This window comes from Sus scrofa, chromosome 8 (genome assembly GCF_000003025.6).
Source record: "Sus scrofa isolate TJ Tabasco breed Duroc chromosome 8, Sscrofa11.1, whole genome shotgun sequence".
In the NCBI taxonomy this organism is placed as follows: domain Eukaryota; kingdom Metazoa; phylum Chordata; class Mammalia; order Artiodactyla; family Suidae; genus Sus; species Sus scrofa.
Genome location: NC_010450.4, coordinates 109,137,955 through 109,162,233, shown reverse-complemented (window position 1 = coordinate 109,162,233; position 24,279 = coordinate 109,137,955). Strand labels below are relative to the sequence as shown.

General features: G+C 38.7%; 1 protein-coding gene across 1 annotated transcript in view; it reads right to left on the bottom strand.

Moving 5' to 3' along the window:
- The window catches only part of CAMK2D (calcium/calmodulin dependent protein kinase II delta), a 305,299-nt gene that overhangs the window by 59,084 nt on the left and 221,936 nt on the right, over nucleotides 1-24,279 (bottom strand). The window contains 3 exon segments of the mRNA NM_214381.1: nucleotides 4,397-4,480; nucleotides 11,667-11,769; nucleotides 22,763-22,835. Coding sequence (NP_999546.1) covers nucleotides 4,397-4,480; nucleotides 11,667-11,769; nucleotides 22,763-22,835 — 260 coding nt within the window.

The window sequence follows — 24,279 nt, the reverse complement described above, 5'->3', positions numbered from 1 at the left end:
GGCTTAGGCTGGGGGCTACAGCTCCGATTCGACCCCTAGCCTGGGAACCTCCACATGCCGTGGGAGCGGCCCAAGGAAATAGCAAAAAGACAAAAAAAAAAAAAAAAAGAAAAAAACCCAGTGATTTAGTGACATCTATATGCAACATTTGCTCATCTCATTAGGGAATTATGGAAATAGTGATACATGCAGGAAAACTATCAAATCAATTTACTGTTGTTAATGGCATAGTACAGGGCTATGTTCTTCCATCATTAATGTCTATCATTTACTTTTTAATAATGGACTAGCAGCTTTCAAAGCCCAGGTACAGGCAGATTATATTCTGTGTGAGATCACAAAGCATTCAAATGCCAATGGTGGTAGGTATTTGAAATTTCCTGTGTACAGATTATTGCACGTTTCTAATAAAAATAATGCACTGACTTCAGCCATTATGCCAATGCTGTGCTTAACTCTGTTTGGTGTCAACTGCCCAAAGACAGCTGCAATGACTGCTCATAGTTTAATTCACAGAGAAGATTACCTGCCATTTTGCTAAATGGCTTATTATGCACTTCTTTTGTTATCTGGGTTATGTGATTTCTTTCTACACTATCCAATGTCTAGCTTTGCAAAGGAGTAGTTATTCGGTTGGCAAGAGATAGTGCTGATGGATGGTTCTAAAATAGTTTCTCTTAAGATATAGCATTGCCTTGGAGTTCTCATAGTGGCTCAGTGGTTAATACAAATCTGACTAGGAACCATGAGGTTGCGGGTTCAATCCCTGGCCTTGCTCAGTGGGTTAAGGATCCGGTGTTGCTGTGAGCTGTGGTGTAGGTCACACACTCAGCTTGGATCCCACGTTGCTGTGGCTGTGGTGTAGGCTGGCGGCTACAGCTCCGATTTGACCCCTAGCCTGGGAACCTCCATATGTCGCGGGAGCAGCCCGAGAAAAATGGCAAAAAGACAAAAAAAAAAAAAAGATATAGTATTGCCTAAAAGTAGTCAAATAATGTGTGTGTTACCATGGTGGTTATTACAATGGGGATGAAGAAAGGGGCACCATATTATAAATAAAGTGAATATAATTTAATTGACATATAATAAAGTGGTTAAACAATATTCCAAACCCATAGCACTGATCCAGAAATGGAACAAAAGGCAGAAGAAAACTCCATTATGATGTTCCTGGTATGGACAGGAGGAGGTCCTTTCCCCCAAACTTGTAATGTGAGAATACCTAAGACATTACTGTGGCTAGCTGTGTGTTCCCAAGTGTATTTCTAGTCTTGCAATGAAAAGATGCCACAATCTCTAAGAAAATGGGACCTGGTAGCAAATACATGCTCTAACGTTAGGGCAAGGCTTGTCACAAAGGGATCTGGCTGTTTGTAAAAAACTGTATGAAGAAAGAAAAGGTAAAGACAGAACTGAGGAAGAAGGAAGGTGGCTCTGCTCATGGCAAAGCCAGCTGAAATCTGTGAGATGCCCTGTGCCTCTAGGTTCTTAGAGTCATTCATGAGATCTGTGTGTGCCTGCCTGTACATTTATATTTGCATGTACCCTGCAGTATCTAATATTTATTTACATTGTTTTAAGAATGGTATATAGCTCAGACAAGGAGGGAAACCACTCTGTACCTATCTTTTTTTCCCCCTTTCAGCCAAGTAAGTTTAGAGTTCCTACCCTAGAAATTATCTCACATTGCACATAAGATCCCATTATTACAAGATAATGCCATTGATTTCAAAGGTTAGCTATAAAAACTGCATTGTGCAAATGCACTCAAACAGGAAATCCATATGTCGCGGGAGCAGCCCGAGAAAAATGGCAAAAAGACAAAAAAAAAAAGGTACTAAAATTTACCCAAGTAATATAGAAGTTGAGCATCGTGTGTTTGGTGAGCTTAAGACAGTGAGTTTAAACTCTGTGAATATGCCATAGTTATTAAAAATGCAACTGCTCCCTCTGAGCTCAGAGCACTAAAGCAGAGGGTCCATGAACGAGCCTCACATTTCTATTTATATACGTTTCAGCCCTGCTCTGCTTCGCAGCCAGGAAAGAACACCTAGTACAAAATATCAGTGTTTTTTGTTTTTTGTCTTTTGTTGTTGTTGTTGCTATTTCTTGGGCCGCTCCCGTGGCATATGAAGGTTCCCAGGCTAGGGGCTGAATCGGAGCTGTAGCCACCGGCCTACGCCAGAGCCACAGCAACTCGGGATCCGAGCCGAGTCTGCAACCTACACCACAGCTCACGGCAACGCCGGATCCATAACCCATTGAGCAAGGGCAGGGACCGAACCCGCAACCTCATGGTTCCTAGTCGGATTCGTTAACCACTGCGCCACGACGGGAACTCCCAGTGTTTTGTTTTGTTTTCTTTTTAGAGGACCTGATATTCTTCAATACCAATAACATGGATCCATTGTAAAAAGTGTTTTGAATGCAAGAACCCAAATAAGTGATTTCAATTATTTAAATGAACGAGATATGATTCAGAAGCTGTGAAATTGGTCCACAATAACATCTTTTGTAAAATAAAAGGTAAGCGAGAAAAGAATTTAAAAGCGAACAAGGAAAGCAGAGAGAGTGTTTGGTATTCAGGTGAAGGCATTATAATGTGCAGCTGATGATCAGAATAAAAATTCTGAGTTGTCTATTAAAATGTGTTCAGTCTCTCTCATAAGGTTACATATCATTTATCTAGAAACTTCATTTATAAGTTAACACTTTCTAATAATAACAGTAAGTAATAACACATTTATTCGAAAAATCCTCGCGGCAGTTTTACGAGGCAAGTACTGTTATTACCTCCCTTTTATAAGAGGAAGCTGAGATACTGAGACTTGCCCTGGTTCTGACCCGTCTACACCACACTCTCTTGGGTCAGGTTCAAGGGCTAGACTTTGGCTACACCCTGTCCACTGTACCCTCCATAAAATCCACCTGCCTCTGCCCGTCTCCCAGGGCATTCTGCTCCTTTTTAAATTCATCACCAAAAACACATCTGTGATGGGGGCTGATTCACTGCAAGGGAAATATTTGAGGTATCTGCCATTAACATTTAGATTGGAACGGGACATTGTGTGGTAATGCTCTAACCCAAAGGCATTTTAGAGCTCCTGCTTTGGAAATACTCTCAGGGAGGCAGAAGGAAGACGGAGCTTGGGGCACATCTAAGACTGTACCCTTTAATTAAGGAACAATTCCAATTTTTTCAAATAATAATAGCTGTTTGCATTTTACATTACTTTAGAAACAATCAAATGTCCTCATTTAATGCATACCCTATTTGACCCTCATACAATTCTGTGAGGGTAAAATATTTCCATTTTACAGGTAAAGAAGCCGACTGGGAGGTATGAAGGAGATGGGGTGCATAGGTGCAAAGCAAAGACTTGAATCCAGGAGCTGTGGCTCCAAATACTGTGCCCTTCTCATAACTGCCTTCCTGGGCATGGAGGTAATTCTAAAAGCCCAAGACACACCCGGTTTAAGATCAAACACCAAGTTATTAATGCTAATGATACAGTATCAGGAACCTAGAGGATTAGCTCCTGTCAATAACCCCAATAGAATAATGTTTCAGAAGACACTAAAATATTCCTTTTATTTCAGTCTCTCACCTATTTCAAGTATGTGTGGACATCTAGAAATTCTGTAACAAAAACTAGTGGAACTCCCCTTCATTCTATATCTTTGAGCTTGCACAAGGTATTTTTTTTTTTTGGCCACACTCGTGGCACGTGGAAGTTCCAGGGCCAGAGATGCAGCCCTCACCACAGTAGCAACCTGTGCCACAGCAGTGACAACACTGTATCCTTCACTGCTAAGCCACTAGGGAAACTCACAGGGTACTTCATGATTAGCATTAGTTGTTAAAGGCCTAAATCAAAGCTCAGTCCCCGCAGGACAGTCGATTTCATTCTTTTCCAAGATCCTCTCTTTCCCTGCTAATCCCTGCTGAGCACCTCGTGGTACAAACATGACATCTGTGGTAAGGGCTGCCTGGAGGAGGTGAGAGAATAAACACACGACCTCTGATGGCCCTGCTCTCAAAGTGCCTCCCAAGACCATGAGTATCAGCATCACTTGGGAACTTGTTAAGTTAAAAAAGCAAATGCTCGGGGCCCCAGACCTACCGAATCAGAAATAGAAATCTGCTTTAACTGGTCCCCCAGTGGATTGTGTGTGTAAGCTTAAGTCTGAGAATGAGAACCCTTAAGTTGACTGCTAGAGAGAATCAACCTCAAATTTAAAAGCTACTATTTTTTGTATTGGGCTTCCGGTTTTGAAAGTGCTTCGGGAACATAAAGTCAGCTCGTTTTCTCTAAATAAATAAATAAATAAATATTCTATTTTTAATTATAACAATTCTGTGTACTGCAAAATTTGCATGAAAAGGATTCCTTACCACATGCCCACATGTCCACTGGCTTTCCATAAGGATCTTTACGTAAAACTTCCGGAGAAAGATAGCCAGGTGTGCCAGCAAAACCTAGGCAAAACAGACGTTAATGAATCAAAACCAAGTTGACAAAACCAGTATGAAATGGCAAACTCAGGAAGAAAATTTCTTAGGGATTTTTTTTTAATCTGTTAAATGTTAATCTGTTTGTCAAGATAGAATAAGGCTCTCAGAGGACTCAGATAATATGGATGAGTTTCTCTCCATATCAGTGTCAACACTAATCTCTCCTGCTTTGTAGCCTATTAGAAAAAACACATCAGAGTTCATATCGTGGCTCAGCGGTAACAAACCTGACTAGCAACCATGAGGATGCAGGTTTGATCCCTGGCCCCGCTCAGTGGGTTAAAGGATCCTGCTTTGTCATGAGCAGACAAAGGTCCCAGACAAAGTTCGGATCTGGTGTTGCCGTGGCTATGGCCCCTAGCCTGGGCACTTCCATGTGCCATACCTGCGACCCTAAAAAGCAAAAAAAGAGAAGTTTCCATTGTGGTGCAGCAGAAATGAGTCCAAGTGTTCATGAGGATGCAGGTTCGATCCCTAGCCTCACATAAGGGTCAGGATCCTGCATTGCCATGAGCTGTGGTGTAGGTCACAGACACAGCTCAGATCCACCATTGCTGTGGCTGTAGGCTGGCGGCTACAGCTCCAATTTGACCCCTAGTCTGGGAATTTCCATATGCCATGAGTGCAGCCCTAAAAAAGATTAAAAAAAAATAAAATAAATAAAGAGCAAACAAGAAAAAAGAAAGGAAAAAACGCATCTTTTTTTTTTTCCAGATATGAAAGTCAATCTCCTGTGCTGCAGAGTTGGTGTGTACACTTCAGGCCACTTGGTTAGCAGTTATGATTCTTACTTATGTGGGAGTTAAAACTAAACCTGTGAAAAAGATGAGAACATTCTCACCTACACCTGAAAAGAAATTAGGAGAAAACTGAAGATGAGGTTAGAACCTTGCAAAAGATGATAATCCTGATGGTGCCTACGTAACTTTATTGTAAGCATTATTCACCCATAAAATGGAAGGACCCCAAACAGATCCTAGGGACAAATTTAAAGCATATTTTCAGTAAATATTTTTGAAAATGAGGTAGTCTATAGGGGATGGGGGAAGGGGCTGAGAGTAACTTCAGAACTCACTAGGAGAAGAAATGAGCTCAAAATCTATCAAAGAGCTCACTGTGTACTAATAAATAAATAATCAGTGTGCACTTAGAACAGGCAACTAAAGAGGAGGCCCAGGAATATTCAGATGAATCATTACTGAAGAAATATCACGTAGACTTTTAACTTAAGAGATGTGGTGTGAGGAACTAGATGGCAACAGAAAGCTTCCTCTTACATAAGTCAGTGTAGAATCCAACAAGGTTCACTCAGATGACAATTTACGGCTCGAATCTAGAGTAAAATATTTCTCATTTCCGAAAATAATGGTTTTCAAATAAAAATATTTACTTTTAACAATATCAAAACAAACCACTCCTATTTGGAAGTTTTCTGTAAAGGCACACAAAAAACTGGAAAATGATCCTTAAGTGGATATGTAATCAGGAAGTCGTCTGACTACACATCACTGAGGAAGCACATATGTATTTACTGGGATGCAAAGTGCCCGAGAAAGAAGCTCTCCCCCCATTTCCATGACGCATTTGCACTTAAAAACAAGCATCCATGTGATAGCACGGTTATTTCTTTGAACAAAGTTATACTAGAGAATGAGGCAAAGAATTCTGGATTTCACTACCCTGCCCCCACCCTCACTTTCATTACTCCTCCTCTCTTTTGTTTTAAAGGAGGACAGGTTGTACAAAGAGAAGGGACTTTAAGAAAAGACCTGTATGTTGTAGTTTAAACTTTACGTGAACCACAGTCCATCCATCTCTGTCTCAAACTTGACTGGACTGTCTGCCCAGTAGTTAGGAGGTGAAAAGAATTACTGGGCAACAATGGCAGGTCCCCTGCCTAGAGTTCAGGGATTACCTGAAGGAGCGACGGGGAGTCTGCTGAAGCACAGGCAGGGAAGGCACAACAGTTTGAGAGAGGCCCAGTGCCTCTCATGGCCATGCCTGCTCCCTCACTCCAACCACTCCTCTTCGACAAAGGGAATCCAATGAGAAACACATGCCCAAGGCCAGATTAAAGACTGAGGTCCTAGCCGGTATTTTCACATCCTTTATCATCTGGTTCCACACGGTTGTCCACCCCATGTGATTTCTTTCTACTTCTGACACTTTACCTAAAACTCTCTTTAAGGTCTCTTGAAAATAAACTTCTCACTCTCACCCTTGATCATACTTTTTTTATCCCTTGGACTTTTACTCCCCCCCCCTTTTCTCTAACAGAAAGTGGCCCTAAATTATTTCCATGTTAGAGATCTCTTTAGCTAACTACAGTTCTTAGTGGTCCTGTCTTCCTCTGAATTTTGGCTACCCTTTCCTATACCACCTGCACCCTGTTGTCTAGAATTGTTAGACTTTAATGTATGTCTTAAATAACTTAGTAGAACACACGGCCTGGAGCAGCAAATATTGATATGACTTCATCTTGGTAGAAAAGATAGGGAAGTAAATCACTACCTAAGAAATGAAAAGATATATTTTTTTTCTTTTTAGGGCTGCTCCTGTGGCCTATGGACATTTCCTTGGCCAGGGGTTGAAACAGAGCTGCAGCTGCTGGCCTACACCACAGCCATATCCCAGCTGCCAGATCCCAGCTGCATCTGTGACCTATGCTATAGCTTGCAGCAACACTGGATCCTTAACTCACTGAGTGAGGCCAGGGATTGGACCTGCCTCCTCATAGGTCCTAGGTCAGATTCTTCACCCTCTAAGCCACAAGAGAAACTGAAAAGATAATATTAAATGTAAGTTAAATACAATCCTCTTCTGGAGACTAACATGCTAGGAGAACACTGTGCCCTCATTCTCATTTAGCACAACTATCCCTTGAACAGTGAGTGGGGGTCCTTATTCCCAAGAATATTGAAGCCTGCATCTAAGTGCACATTCCAAGGATGCACTTACTCTATGACATGAATACAGAAATACTTAAAGGTAAAATAAATAAGGTCTTCTTCAGCAGGAGATTAAGCTCCTAGGAATCTAGTTTATTATCATATATGCTATCAACAGGGAATTTAATGAGAACTTGCCTTCTTTAGAGATAGCATGTGTTTTTTACTCTGAAAAACCAGTAGGAATACCAGAACAGATCAAAGAGAAGAGAGAATTACTTACTGTTGGGAATGTATCCATTGGAACATACTGCCATTAAAAAGAACTTTAATATTTAAAATAAGACATAACAGCAACCCAGTAAAAGAATTCTTCCATGAAATAAGATCATGGTAGTTAGCCCATTTTTTTTTTTCCTCTAGCAGCAACAAAAAAATAGAAACATATTGCAAACAGCATTTCCAGTCCCACAGGAGAAACAGGTTATTCTCTTTGATGAATTTTCTAGCCTTTCTAACAAGTGTAATGACAACAGGATGTTACTTCTAGCCTTTTTGGCTAGTATTCAAATAGATCAGAGCTGGAAAGACAGAAGTAACATGGGAAAAATAAACATTTGAACTTGAAAGTGGGGGAAAAAATAAATAGCTTCTATAATGACTCGTATGGTTTTATTTTTCTCATTTGTAATAGCCTCTTGTATTTACTAAAATAAAATTATGCAAAAGCCTGAAACTCTGGCATTACACATAATGTATAAATAGTTCTGTTCTTTTCTTATCATAATAAAAAGGTTCCCTCCTCAACACTTACTTAAAGGATAAAATTGACTACATGAGACTATGATGACAGGTAATATTGAATAAATATCAAAACTAGTCATTCATACTAAAATACGCCTTTACTCCTAAAACTTAAAATATAGCAGGCAATACTCCCCAAAGAAATGTAGTACAGACAACACATACCCACTTTTCCTTCACTTAGGAAACCATGAGGATTCACTTGAACTTGAGCAGAATAACCCCCCCCCAAAAAAAACTTTAAAAAAAGCTAAAGGAAAAAAAGTATTCTTTAAGCTTAAAGACTATGTTTATACACTTTTGAAACGCTGCACTTTCTTAGAACTTAAAATGTACTTCTTAAAAGTCATTATCCTCATAGGTGCTTTAGCAAGAACTTAACTGATGTCAGTATACTGAAGAAAAAAAATGGAAATTTTACTTTACATCTGTCATTGTTTCTACAGGACTAGTCTGCTTTGAGACATGAATAATCACAATTTGAAAAATCTGGGTACTTTGATCTGGATTCTTTTGCTTTCACTAGCCTGATACTTGGTCATTCACTCAATAACCTTCCCTAGGTAGGCAGAATACTGTGAGTGTTTCACTCCAAGACGGTTTTGACAACTTACTCAACAGCTTTCAAAGCCCAGACATATTCCAAGGGACTACTTCACTTAAGTCTAATAGCCCCATGAAAGTGTGTTTGTTTATTATCTCCATCAACAAGGAGGACACTGACCTCACAAAGTGACTTGCCCATTGTCACACAGCTATTAAGAATCAGAGTCAGGACATAAGCTCAAGCATTTTAATTCAAAAAGCAGAAACTTTTCATTATACACAGTCCCTCAAACAGCTTGTGATCTGACAGAAGAGGTCATACATAGAACCCCGGACAGGCAAGTTTTCAGGAGCCCAAGGCCAGGACTCCTGTAAGCATCATCCAAGGTGCTGATGATAAATTTGAGCTTCAGCTCTGATAATAAGGCTCTGTCTTATTCCTGCTATCCAATCAGCATTGTGTACACGGTTCTGGCAATTATATCCCTGAGCCCAAGTCCCTCTTTTGGTATCTCATGAAGTAGGATCCTGCTTTGCTTTAGTCAGGACTAGAGTTGTCTTCGAACCCAACTTCTGGGACTCTGGTTTCCTCTAAACAGATACCCTGAGAGTTCAGGGTTCCTGTTCTTTCTGCATGGCACCTGGAATTTGCTCCTACATACTCCTTAGTTCAAGCTGTCTTCATGCATAATTTGAACTACTGCATTAGCTTAACTGGTTCCTTGCCTTAGGGCCACCCTAACGCCATCCTCCACACTGCTACCCAAATCATCACACAACATAAACCCAATTAGGTCCTTCTCTATTTAATTTTCAACAGATCTCTGAAACTTATGAGATAAATGCCAAAACCTTCAAGAGGGCATAAAATCCTTTCCTACCTCATTAACTACCACTCATCTGAGTATACTCTATACTTTAGCTATAATAAACTTCTGCTGTTCTTTGAATAGAAAAAAATCATTTCATGCCTCTGAGATTTTGCATTTGCGGATCTCTGTCTGGAATGCCTTTATCTCCCTGCCTCCCAGTGAATAAAATTCCCATTCAGCCCCTAGGAAGGCAGAAGCCTTACCCCAATTACTGAAACTTTTTCCAGAGGGAGAATTTCATAATCCCTCTTTTGTGCTCCAGAGCACCTCACATATGCCACAGCTACAGGTGCTCCACCACTGGGTGCTAAATACTTACTGATATGGAAGTACGAGCATCTTGAGGGGCAGGACCTCCTAATTAATTTATGTATCTTTAGTGATTTGCTCTGCCCATTTCTGTGATAGCTCCATCATTTCCTGTTGGACCCCAACTCCTTACTATACATTCTTTATCTGCGTCAACCATATTCTTTCCTAGGATGAAAAGATATCTCTGAATCTCAAATTTATAGAACTAATTCTAGGTCCTACCTTCTTTCAGTTTGAAATTAACAGGAACAAGCTCACTCATACCTCCAATTGTGACAAACCAAATGCTAAATTTGGAGGTGTTAAATTCACCTGGTGGGTAAGGAGAGCCTTAATGTAAAAGGCAGTATTAAACTTGAAAGGTATCACAGACAAGGATAACCGTCAGGCACTACTGAAACAAGAAAGGCAGCAGAAAATGAGGTCCTAAATTAGGCTGCCTTCAGAGGAGATGGACAAGGCTGCCCCACCAGCCACTCTCATTAACTAGCTGGGGCAGATCAGAGAGACACGGAGAATCCTGGGAGCTCTGTGTACATTTTACTACATGCGTATGTTTAGGGATCTGTAGAAGCATCTGCATATAACAAAAGAAGTAAGCATTTTTTGAACTCTCTATTTGCAATTGCTGTTCAGAGGAAAAGCAATTCACAGTGAAGGGCATTTTAAAAAAATTATCTAATCTCCATACATTGAAAGTCAGCAAAGTAAGACTGAGGCGTGGGGAGAGGTTATATTTTAAGACACTACATGCAAAATGGGTTAATCCTGGGAAACGGCAGAAAAAGAGGCGTAAGAAAATCAGTGGATCAGGAGTTCCCTTCATGGTTCAGTGGTTAACAGTGCTGACTAGGACCCATGAGGATGCAGGTTCGATCCGTGGCCTTGCTTAGTGGGTTAAGGCTCCACCATTGCCATGATCTGTGGTGTAGGTGGCAGATGCAGCTCATATCCCGCGTGGTTGTGGCTGTGGTGTAGGCCCGCAGCTGTAGCTGCCATTCGACCCCAAGCCTGGGAACTTCCATATGCTGCAAGTGTGGCCCCCAAAAGAAAAAAAAAAACAGTGGATGAAATAATTTATTTAGGCTAAATATCAAAACAATCCATAAGCGTGTTTAGAAATACTATACATTTGTTTAGAGTTAACCTCTTCCTTAATTGCAAGGAAACAAATTTCTTCAAGTAGAAATTTCAAAATTATCAAAACTGAGGAAAGAAACTGGCACTTTGGAGAAAGAGAAGATAGTATGAAACACACGCACACATAGAAATGTTACATATTATATACATCTCTTCCTGTATCTACTTCATAATATCTTTAAACTTAAATTTGCCGATCAAAAAATATGTAAAATATTTTGCAAGTATTTCCTGAGTAGCTACTATTTACGCAGAAGTTTTTAGCATCAAGTAAGGCTGTATGTGAACAATTTTCTCTCAAATAAAGTACTCTTTGAATATTGCAATTCTTCTATGAATTCTTAGTACAATATCCATTTTTTTATCTATCCTTTAAGAAAAAGTGTCTATGTGCTATTGCTCTCCTATTTCCCTTAAATTGTATATGCTTTAATGTCAGTCAAATTAGGTACTTATAAAAAAGTCCACTATCTTAAAATTGGTCAAGTTGTCAGAACGAACATTTCCGTTCTATTTTGGTTAGGAAGTAGAATGTGACTGGAGCTGGAAGAGTACATACAGCATGAAGGAGGGAGAGGCCCTACTCACCGAACCACGCCTGCTGGTCTCCTTGAACTTCTATGGCTAAGCCAAAGTCTGCCAGTTTCACAGCTGCTCCCTTGGATTTGCTAGCTAAAAGCAAATTCTCAGGCTTTATTTAGAAAGAAAAAAGAGAGACTGAAGTGAGAACCTATTTTAAGTGACTATTCAAAACTAACATTTTATAAGATTAGGGGAAAAAAAACAAAACAAAAAACTAAACCCAACAAAATAGTCATGCACTGTCCTCTCTCCCGGAGACTGTCATTCCTAAATCCCAGGGAAAATACGGTTAGAAAATGATTACAAATGATCATGTGTGCAGGTTTCAGACAGATGCAGAGGGTACTGGAGAGATACTGGGGTGAAGAGAGAATACACTTGGGGAAAGATCAAATGAATGGGAGCACCTGTCTTGACCTGCTCACATGCTTCCAAGGGCTGACTGAGGTCCAGACTTGGCCACGGACATTGGCTTAGAAGCCTAGCAGAGCACAGACATTTTCAGCAGAAGGAAACTTGGCAAAATGATAACAAGAGTTGGACCAATCTACAGACATTTGGCAAATGAAACTGTGCAAATTAAATCCTAGTTGACTTCAAGAGTTTGGACCCGAATGTAGTGATTTTGATTCCTCAATGTTTCCAAACAATTTCTGTACAACTTTTGGAGTCTTATTCTGAATTATGTATTAAAATTGCTGTCTTTAAGAATCTGTTTATTCTTAAAGGCAGAAAGAGTCTACTACTATTTGCCAAATGTTATAGTTGGCTTTTTTCTCTTTATAAGCCAGTTTTTTAAAACACAATTTTATGTCTTCGAAGTGTGATTCAAAGCATTACTTCTATATTTATCTTCAGTTCTCAGAATACTGTAAGAAAGACACATTTTTATTTTCTTGGGTAATTATTATTACTCAAGGACTGATAACTTAGTCTTGGAATTAGGCTGCGTTTACACCACTGTTTCCCAACCGGGGCATCAAGACACACTGGTACTTTGAAAATAAGCACCAAGGCAAAGTGTTGAATTTCCCTGGACCACCTCTGTGGATTTTAAAAAAATGAATGGAGAAGACGGTGGGAAAAGGAGGCTGATAATACATACCATGAACCTATCATCCTCAGGTATCTGGATGAATGTATGTCTGGATTGGTATGTACATATGAGAGAGTGGTTCAGTATCTTCTTATCTGGGGGTAAGACCCAGCAAATTTAGAGGTGTTCTCAGCCTGAGAAAAGCTGGGAAACAATGGACTCTGCAAGTGCCAAAAAGACTGTTTGAAAAATCTGAAAATCAGCCAAACTGGTTTTGTCCATGTGTGACAAACAGCTAATTTCAATTTTTTCATGAAATTGGCTTTTTATTCTTATGGAATTGGTTAATTCTGTTGGTTGTTTTGACCTTGTGTAAACACAGCCTAAACCAATATTTAATTTATTAATTAAGCCAGCCATGCAAATTAGCAAGGACTCATAACCAGAACTCAGAAGAAATTAGGTTAAATCTACAAGAACTAGAGTGTAGGCAAGTAAGTTTTAATCAAGTACCAGACTTCTTCAGGCTATTGCTGCTCACTGCCATCAGATTCATCACTGTTATGACAATTGGTAATTGTAAGGAAAATTTTGTGATTTTTTTTAGGGCTTATAGGGTTTTTACCTTAACACTAAATACAAAATAATTTTAATTTGGATGTTGGGGATGATGGGGTCTCAAGAATATGAAAGATCTTCATGCTGAAATAACTTGTAGTAAAACCTAACGTTCAAAATTACTTGGAACACTGTTTATCAGTAGGGTCTAGCCATGCTCTGTAATTAATATTTGACATTTTATTTTACAACTAAAATTTATGGTCCACTACATTCCTGTACCTTTTAATTTAATCAAGATGTGATTTCTAGCTATTAATTTATGGAATAAACAACTCGGAAAAAAACACATTAAATTGTAAGTGACTGTTTAGTTCTCTGTCTTCACATTCACAAAACATGGAGACTTCTGAGAGCTCTGCTAATACAGATCTGTCCTAATTTGTCATGCACAGACTTATTCAGGGCAAGAGTTCTAATTGCTTTATTTTTATTTATTATTTATTTTTTTTTAGGGCTGCACCCGCAGCATATGGAAGTTCCCAGGCTAGGGGTTGAATCAGAGCTACAGCTGCCGGCCTACACCACAGCTCACAGCAACGCTGGATCCTTAACCCACTGATCGAGGCCAGGGATCGAACCGCATCCTCATGGATCCTATTCAGCATCGCTAACCGCTGAGCCACAAAAGGAACTCCTCCAATCACTTTAGAAATCACAATCGTCTTAGGTCTTTTAAATCTCAAGCGGTATTTGAGTTTGTTGAGCAAATGCCAGGGTCAGTAGTGAATAAACTTACAATTTAACGTGCTGTTATTTTTATTGTAAATCAAAAAGTGTCTGGGCAGTGCTGTATGCATTATGCCCTTAAACGTGAAGTATCTGCCAATTTACAAGAAAGGTAACACCTGAGCTTATCACGCATGGCCTCTGAGTGACTGGGGCAAATATTCATACCTAGAGATGACCTAGAAGACCTCTCTGTAGGGCCTTGTGAGTCATCCGGGAAATAATACATCCATCTGGATCGGTGTGTTCACCTTGTACCCATGAAGACTGTTCAGCTGCAGTTATGCACAGGAAAAGCCATGGCTATTTCAAGGTTACTGCACAGATTTAAAAACTAACAGCACTGAAATGGCTTCATGTTTCAGCCTATCTTTTAGGCAAACCTAAATTAGAGAATTAGGGAATGCAAACTGAAAACTTAGGATGATTGTTGACTTTACTAAAGGATTCTCTGCTTTCTAAAAATGTTTTGTCACAAATTACTTCTAATGGCCAGCTTCAAAGAAACATTGAAAAAACCACACAAATTTGATTTAAATACAGTTCTTTGGAATGTATTTTTTTCTGAAAGGATATGGGAGGCTTAATCACAAGAACTCCTAAAGCAGCATTTAAACCAGCGCACCACACATTTATTCTGATTTTCTTTAATTACTACCCTTTCTATAACTTCCGACTTAAAAACACATACTATAAAAGTTTGTTGGCAAGTAGGTTAGTTCAGATTATGAATGTCTACAGAAAATAAGATAAGTGGGGGTTTATATTTCACAAAAGCTGAACTCGTAGAATCTCTCACCTAATCAATGGCTACTTCTTTACAAAGCATCACCATGACACTCTACTATTCCACTACTTTGATTCCCTAAAACAAATGAGAAAAGTGAGATCAGAAACACAGGCCTCCGGCACAGCTTGGGTTGAGCCTGGGGGCACAGCACTATGAGAGAAATGGGCAACAGGAGGATCTAGAGAGAGGGTGAAGATCTGGATTTATGTCCTGGGCCTGACCGTTATGAACTATGTGGATTTGGGTGACTCAGACTCTTGAAGCTACGTGGCTCGTTCTTCATCTCTCAAATGAACATTTTTAATATACCTTTTAAGCTCACACCAGTATATACAGAATTGTAAAATCCCATTGTATTTTATCACAGGAGCTCATCCTCTGTAAGGGACGATCTATGCATTAGTGACCAGCTATTACACTCCCACGCAGCTGGCCCTTTCAATGTGCAGAATGCTGAATGTTTGTAATGAATGTTCATAACTTGAGAAATGTCTATATTTCTAAATTAAGTGCAATCTATTATGCTAATATTTATACATTGAGATTATCTCTAAATTCTTATAATGCATCACTCTTTAGGTTGGTTTTTAAATAGATTCTATTGACATTCTCACACACAGGTTCTTTCCCCGCCCCATTGCTTCCTAATGATGCAGGATTTTCCACGACATCTGGTCTTAGTGTCAACAACCATTTATAGCATATCAGCTGTAATGAGCAGCAACTGTTGGCAAGTTATGTTCTGTACTTCCATATGGATACAATGGCAACTTCTTTCATTGTGATTTGGGATTCTCTTGAAACTGTTCAAGTGTCTCAAAGTACCAAGGCAAGTTGCTGGAATCACTTTTAGACCTGAGAGAGACTGAGAGATAAAATAATTCCAAGTCCTCAGCTTCCAAGTGAGATAGGCAGGTTCAAAAAGATGAAGCAAGGACTTGAGGCTAGATTGCCTGATCCCTTCCTTTTAAAGATGTGATACTGAGGAAACTCCTCTGTGGGTATACAGATCATTTATTTTCAAAAGGTAGTATATTTTTAGATATCAGTAGATATTTTTAGAAAAATTTAAGGCAGGCAAAAATATTTACTACCCATATTCAAATAAAACAGGGAGAAAGTTATGAAAAAGACCTGACAAATTTTGCTTCTCAAGAATCTCAAAAACACATCATGAGAATTTCTAAACTAGTATGATTTCACTTAGGAACTGATCTGGCAAAGTGGTGATCATCTTTAACATTAGTCATATTAATAGCTTCAACATTCATATCACAGATTTATTTGTGCACATACATGATACCTATCTAACCAGTAAAACTTAAGACATGGAATTTACATATGTAGTGAAATCATGTGTTTAACTCCTTTTAATGCTTTTCTCTTTATGAATATTATAAAACAGGTTATTAGTTTTATTATTCTACATTATTTGATTCTTACATTCCCTTGGATATCAGCTTTTAAGAAGTGAAATTTTCTTTTTAAATTTCTTTCCTTTATTGGATAGTCTCAATATCTCAATATGAAGTTAATCAGTCAGTGCTTTGATGTGTTTTTAGTCACTTTTCATTTGCCAAAGAAGGTGTGAACAAAGCTCCTAGGAATAAACTAAATGAAATTTTGCATAGATTGAAGAGTTTGAGTATCAGGCTTCCTCATGCACTTATTGGAGGTTCTCCTGTGCACACGGTACAAGCGACTTTTTTTTTTTTATTTTCACATGGCATGGATGCTGGAATTTACTCATTTATTTACTTACTTACTTATTATCCTTTTAGGACTGCATCAGGGCATATGGAAGTGCCCAGGCTAGGGGTCAAATCGGAGCTGTAGCTACCGGCCTATACCACAGCCACAGCAATGCGAGATCCAAGCTGTGTCTGTGACCTACACCACAGCTCAGGGCCATGCAGGGTCCTTAACTCACTGGGTGAGGCCAGGGATCGAACCTGCATCCTCATGGATACCAGTTGGGTTTGTTACTGCTGAACCATGATGGGACCTCCCGGATGCTTGAATTTATATACTTAGCAGGGGGGTTTTTCACCTGATGCATGTGCTGTAAATTTGTGATGAGGCAGTACTATATCTATGCTCATGCATATATGAGTGAGTTCTTAAGAATCATTCTGTATCTCATTCCTGTTTCTTGATTTATTTCTACATTCTCAGCACACAGGATCAGGTAGATTGAACCAGAATGTAACCATAGCACCACCTCACCCATTAGTTACTGTCTTTCCGCAGCCTGACAAACACTAAGTGCCAATAAAGAAACACTAGAACGACAGCATCAGTTATGAAATCTGGCACATAGTTTGTTTCTGATATGCCTAGATAAGCATTATGTACAAGTGACATGTTCTTTAAACTTACTGCAAAAAGATGGTTCTGTGAAAAGTGGAACAATTGTGATTTTATCATTATTAAAAGTGTGGAATTCATTATTTGATATCTCTACTGCTCATGGTGACAAGGACTTAATGCTTGTGACATTCCCAGAAAATAACTTCCTTTTTTCCTGGTCAGACATTTGATTTGATTTTTTATGAAATAGTCTTAAAAATCCTATCAAATCTCCAGCATTACCATCTTCATTAAAACATCTATATCCAGCCACCCATCTGCTCATCTAATGATTTTTCCATTAAATAGTACTGTTCTTCAGGAGGTAGACTTTTAGAAAGACAGTGTTTTCCATGGAGGCAACTCATGGGCGTGGATTTGTTGCTAAAAGATTCAGCTGTACATATGAAGCCTCCTATCCAGATAGTTCACCAAGTAGTTTAGTAACCATTTTTAATAGACTGTGAACTGAAGAAATGTTACTACTTTGTGTGAAATAGTTATTTGAAAAAGCTGAGCTATATAACTGTCTTCTTTGACTTCTTTCTGACAACTGATTCACAGAAATTGTATTCTCAAGCCTCTTAAATGGGAGAACACTTCTGATTTGATATTCTTTTATTTCTTGTGACATCGAGAGTTGTCACTTGTTATTGCAACTGCTTTTCAAGCTAATATATTTCTGGATGCAGTGCTTGTCTGATGGTCTTCCTTTTTTCTGGGAGGAACAGCACCAACACATTTTCCACATATTTTCAAGTGTTATTTAATTCAATGGCCTGTATATTCCATATACAAAGGGTCTATTTTTCTTTTGCTCTATAACATATTCCCACAGCTAAGATGGGGCCTTAGTAGGTGCTTGAGAAATGCTTGATCAATGTTTCTTCTCTTTTGATACCTGAATTTTAAGTGATCAGTTCACAAATACACCACACCAAGTTACAGTAATCCACTCTTTATAAACAACCTATTTTTAAGCACTCCAGACTGACTGTGTTGAGATGTGACCTAAATTTAATGTGACAAATCCATTTCGTTCTTCTCCAGGTCTCATTTTCCAAAGGCTGTGGTCAATGCCACCTTACTGATATCCTAAGTAAGGTATTTTTACTTTTTACATCTACCTTTTGCCAAATTATGCTGCCCTGCTGCTCCACATCATATCTTAAATACACTTTAATTTTCATAAAAATTTTGCGTAGCTCTGAAAATCCATAAGTGGGGATTATTTTCATCTCTTGATTCACTCAATTTAGACCCACTTTCCCAAATATTACTGGTAAAATTATTTTTCCCATCATTGTTTGGTCTCTAAAAGGGTTTTCAATTCATTCATCTAACTGAATTGAGAAGTGGTAGCGATTAAGCTCGCAGACCCTGGAACCAACTGCTTGGGTACAAACCCTGTCTTATTAGCTGAGTGACCTTGGATAAGTACTTTTACCCAGGGTTGCTAAGTCTCCCCTTATGCAACATGGGGAGCGTCATAGTATCTTCCCCACAAAGCTGTTCTGAAGACTGAGATGATAATACAGTGCAGGGTATACAGTAACTGCTTGATACATGGCAGCCTTTGCCATTTTTATTATTAAAGGTTCGGCCTTAATTCAAACCCTCTCAAAGACTAGAGTCATATCCTCAACTATATAATTATGTCATCACTGCTAGCTCTCCCTAATACTGCCTGAATCTTTGTCAACTGGCCTGACAGTGATGCCCCTCAGACAAAGGCTGTGGTCCATGTACCTGCCGGATTCCCCCTGGTGCTGACTGAGGGGCTGCGGTTATGCCAACACCCCACCACCCTGAACTTTCTCCCGCTGTTGTTTCTGGGACATCTGCAACCTACTGCCTGTGCCTTAGCCTTGTCTCTAGATCCTGATAACTTTCCATCTGGTGGATTCTACTGTCCACTAACCCTCAAGAGTGGCAGTTATTCAAATATTCAAGGACATATCTATATGCTAGCACTGTATCAAAGAGGATCTGCTTATCCTCTTTATTTTATTCAACATTAATTGACACAGCCAATTTTATTCAATGTTGTCTCATATTATAAATGTGCTTTTTTTTGAATGTCAATCATTCTCAAATGAAAGGACTGTGCTGCAAGTATTTACCAGGTAGAAAGTCCCATGGTGGGACAATACCTTAAATGGCTATTGTTCCAAGAGGGGTTTATAAACAAACTAGTTGCACAGGATCCATGTGCTCACACGTGCCTATGATAATGACGGTGAATGTAATACCTCCTGTGTTTTTATCTCACTGAAATGGACAAATTAAACTGTGCATGGATTAACATATGAATCATGATATGGAAACAGAAATATATGGCCTAATAACAGTATGGGCAACATTTTGCTTAAAGCCTAGTAATAAATTTCAGCAGTTGATATTTTTCGTTTTAAAATATTGGTAAATATACTATTATAAGTGGTGTACTTATCAGACTATGCACGGTGGCTATAAAAGACACCAAATGACACCAGCAACTGAGCACACACAGGGTGTGCACAGGCTGCCTCTCATGCAGAGCTGGGCCTCTCTTGGTATAGTTACCACCTGGCTTATTGAAACAGGCAGGAGAACTAGACTCAACTCAAGTTTATCCAAGTCAGCAATTTGACAACAATTACAGAAATCATAACAAGCCCTATCAGAAGTTCATCTCTGTCCTCTCCTAAAATCTGAGAACAGAAAGCAAGAACGCTTTTCTGCCTTGGAAGAAATCTGATGGGGGATGCAGCAGGCTATTTCTTTTGATCACAAGCCTCTCTGGAAATCACCTGCTTGAGTTTTTAATTAGCGACTTTAGCTCCTATGTCAGAAAATACATTTTTCGTCCCAGCCCACATCCTAGGCCCACTGCCGTCTCTGATTAAAGCTCCAGTCTTCGAAGGGCTCCGCTGAGTTTGGACACTTACAGAAGTACAGTATCATGACCTCACAAAATACATTTTAAAAGCTGTGGAAAAGAATTCACATTTTTCATCCTTGGCTTTTCCAGTACACTTATAATTACAGAAATGGAGTAAGACATTTCAAATGATAAATCTTTATTAAATATGGTATCTGATAAATAGCATCAATAATGTGTATGTCTATATAACTTCACTTAAACAAGAGAGAAGCACTGTGAGTTCTGAGAAGTAACAAAACAGGGCACTATCTTTACATTGGCTAGTAAGAAATTTTTGAAGTGATTGCAAAATATATGGATTTTCAAAGGAACATATTATTTTTTCCCTTATCCTGATGGGTAAATTTGGTAAGTGTAAGCAGATGGACACAGTGCTATCTTGGTTCCCCAAAAGAACAAGCCATTAACCTACTTTTCCTTTAGACATTTAAAGCTCTCAGACTAAAGCTGAAATCAAAGGAAGATTCTAAAAACCTAAGGCAATGTTTTGCTTACAAATCACATCTTCAAGTAACTCGTTGTGAATCTTTATAGACATATTCTTCTGGAACATACTAAATGATTGGAAACTACAGATTTACAATTTACTACAACTAGAGAAGTCTGCCCATGAGAAACCAGTCTGTCTTCCCACTGAATACACTACAGTTTAAGACATTGTAAATTACCCTGTGCCACCTTTGTACTAGAGCCTTGATAGGCTGAGGTTTCAAAGGAAGAATCACAACTACTTACTGCTCACATGTGCTATTTCTCCCATTTAAAAACTCCACTTTAAATTTCTAGGCCTTCACCAGTTCTCTGAAATTTCATAAGGAAAACCTGAATGCTGAGAGAACGAGTCAGAAAATTAATAAAAGAATAGTCTTCTCTAAAATATTTAAATTCTAAATATATAAATTGATACCCTCAATGGTATCAGAAGCTGAGTCAAGTGTTCAAAGTATTTGTGTGTATCTATGTCTGCTACATATATACTATTTGATATTAAAATTTGTTTAACCTTTTTTTCCATCTACTCTAAAAGGCAACAGTATCTTGGCCCTTAGAAATTCTAAATCAGTAAAAAACAAAACAAAACAAAACCCCAAAACCAGGAGGCCTCAATGTCCTCATAATTCCTGGAACTAATCTTAAGAGAAAGAGGCTTCAGCATCCAAAATGGGGTTCTTTAGCATTCAATCGCTTGGGCCAAAATTTATCCAACAAATTTATCTCTATTTATTTTATAATTCTGATAACTATTTATAACATATTAGGTGTAAATAGTATGACTATGAAATAACATGTCTGATCAACAAACATATTATATCCATATTAGGAAAGAAGAGATCATCAGTGCTAATCAAAGTCACATTAAATGCCATATCCATTCTTAGGGGGAAGGAAACACAACCTATTTATTGTTAATGTTAGGAGATTATTTACTCTTGTGTGAAATGGGATTTATATAAGTCTCATGTATATATTGGTCTGAGACGGAATAAGAAAGGTGGTGAGGGAGTGTTTTCGTAATGTGCTGGAATGAGTCCACACTTTATTGCTCATGTTTTTGCCTTTACAGGCATAATTGCAGCTGAACAGTCATTAGGAACTGTGTGGTGGTTTTTCTTCTCCAACGGCATTACTCACCTTCAGGTCCCGATGGACTACGCCCATCTGATGGCAGTGTAGCACAGCCTCCAGGATCTGCTGAATGCAATGACTGCATGCAAACACCAGGGGGCGTGTGTTAGTTCCAAGCTTACACTCACTGTCTGTATACCCTCAGAGAGACTGGGTTCAAGAGTGCAAAACTAGCAGAAAACTGGGGTTGAATTTAAACATCTTCTGTAATGTAAAGATATGCTCAAGCAGAGTGACTACTACCTCAGAACAATCAGGATCTTGCCAGATGTGAGCCAAAATGTGGGTCCATTTTGTTCTCAAAGAATCCATCTTAAAAATATTTCATTTAATCCAGGAGCTCATTTCCTGGTTATAAATCCTCACAGGAAATGAACTGGAACACAACTATAATTTTTATAGCTTCTGTGCTCCACCTCCACCCCACTGCAAAAAAGCAGTTTCCCTATTTTCTCCCATTTTTCTAGTATCATTCCAGAGCTGTCACATTAGCAGTCAAGGCACCATTAAGGTTAAATTAGGATACGTAATGAATTTTTGATAAATCATTAACTTTGCGTGCTTTAATTTAGCTGGCAATTATTATCTCTTGCCTGAGGGTTCATCAGCCTCAAATGGAGCAATGCGTAACCAGTTGTTCTGCTGCAGCAACCCATGGTCTCAGAACAGAAGTGGTGTTTAAATCTACAGGCGGACATACATCACAGGCCAAGTTTATCTCCAGGCAAACACTGGACATTTCAGGAAAGCCTGCCCCCTTACTGCCTCTGGTGGTTTACTCCTTGGAAACTCAACAGGTTGTGCTCTTGACACTGTCCTTCCCCTCACTATGATGTATATTTAGCCTGTAGATGAGCAAACTGAAAGAGGCATCATGCATTATCATTTCATCATTTCGTCATCTTACGGAAGAGTCGGGAAAGGCAAGGAAACCATTTTAAATACCCACCCTCTGCCCTTTCCCCAGAAAAAAAAAACAAAACAAAAACACTTCCTTTGATTCGGATATATGGACTCCATATACTGACCTTCAAGTCCCTGTGAACTATGCCATTTAGGTGACAATGATTTACACTTTCTAGAATCTGCTGTATACAATGACTGTAAAGATACAAGGGCAGAATGGAAGGGAGAACATTTTAAAGGCACATAATCACATTGAATACAAAATAAAATGAAAGTTCAAACGAAACAAACAAACAAACAAAAATCATATTTTCCACATTTTTTTAGCTTTACACTAGAATTAAATAATGCTGAATAAAGCTAATTCTGGTTCTAACAAAAATGACATCCAACATACAATTTGTGACATGTTCAGACAAAACAATTTGAGCTGTGCTTTTTTTTTTTTTTCATTGCGACTCTACAAATTAAATCATTTGAAGTCAAAATATCCATATTCAGGGAGAAAAATTTATAAGTAATTCCCATAGTGTTCTGGGAAAACTCTTCAGTGATATAAAATTGATGGGTATTTTGATACACATCTAAACTGTTTAAAATCTGAGGTCACAATTAAACATAGGTGTTGAAACAAGAGGGTAAACACAGACGACGTGGCAGGTGAAACAAGGGTTAAAAAAAATGGAGGGAGACATTTACCATTTTGACTCAAATGTTGCTTCTTGTGTAATATATATGGATAGGAAAACTAACACAAGTCTCCATACCAGAGGGAGAATTTAACATAAACCCATGGCATAAAACAAACTCCTCTTTCAGGATGGTCATAGTCTGGGCAAGGGCTAAGAATTTACGAAAAAATAAATAAAATTTGAAATCCCCTGGGGCACTGGTGACTGTTAAACACATTTCCTCAGTGAAGGAAAACATCTGCTTATCTATGTTAAAATGCACAATTTATGCTATTCTTATTAAAGGCTCACGGATGTCAGATAGACTGCTAATTAAATTAGGAGAAATCACTGATGTGCACCTATAAAGTCTCATGAGCAGTCATCTGACGCACAGTTAACAGAGAACATATCACGCAATGCATTCTGTACAAGTTCACTGTGTGATTCAAAGGCAGGTATATAAACAGAACTACATTCATTGACTTAAGGATTAAACAACTATTTTATTTATTTTATTTTTTAACTTTTTTTCTTTTGGGGGCCGTACCCGAGGCATATGGAAGTTCCCAGGCTTGGGGTCAAATTGGAGCTACAGCTGCCGGCCTACAGCACAGACACAGCCACTCGGGATCCCGAGCCGCATCTGCGACCTATACCACAGCTCCCTGCAACACTGGATCCCTGACCCACTGAGCAAGGCCAGGGACTGAACCGCATTGTCATGGGTACTAGTCAGATTCTAAACAACTATTTCAATGAGGACATTTTTAATCATTTACTGTCCTCGTAATATTATTTCAGAGTAAATTCTTGAATTAAAAAAAAAGGAATCATCATCTGCTTTATTACAATGTAAATGTCACAAATTTGATCAATTGTGATCTTTAAACTTATAAGCTTTTGCACAATAAACAAAACCATAAAAAATAACCCCACACATTGGTGGTTTTTGACTATACAGATGA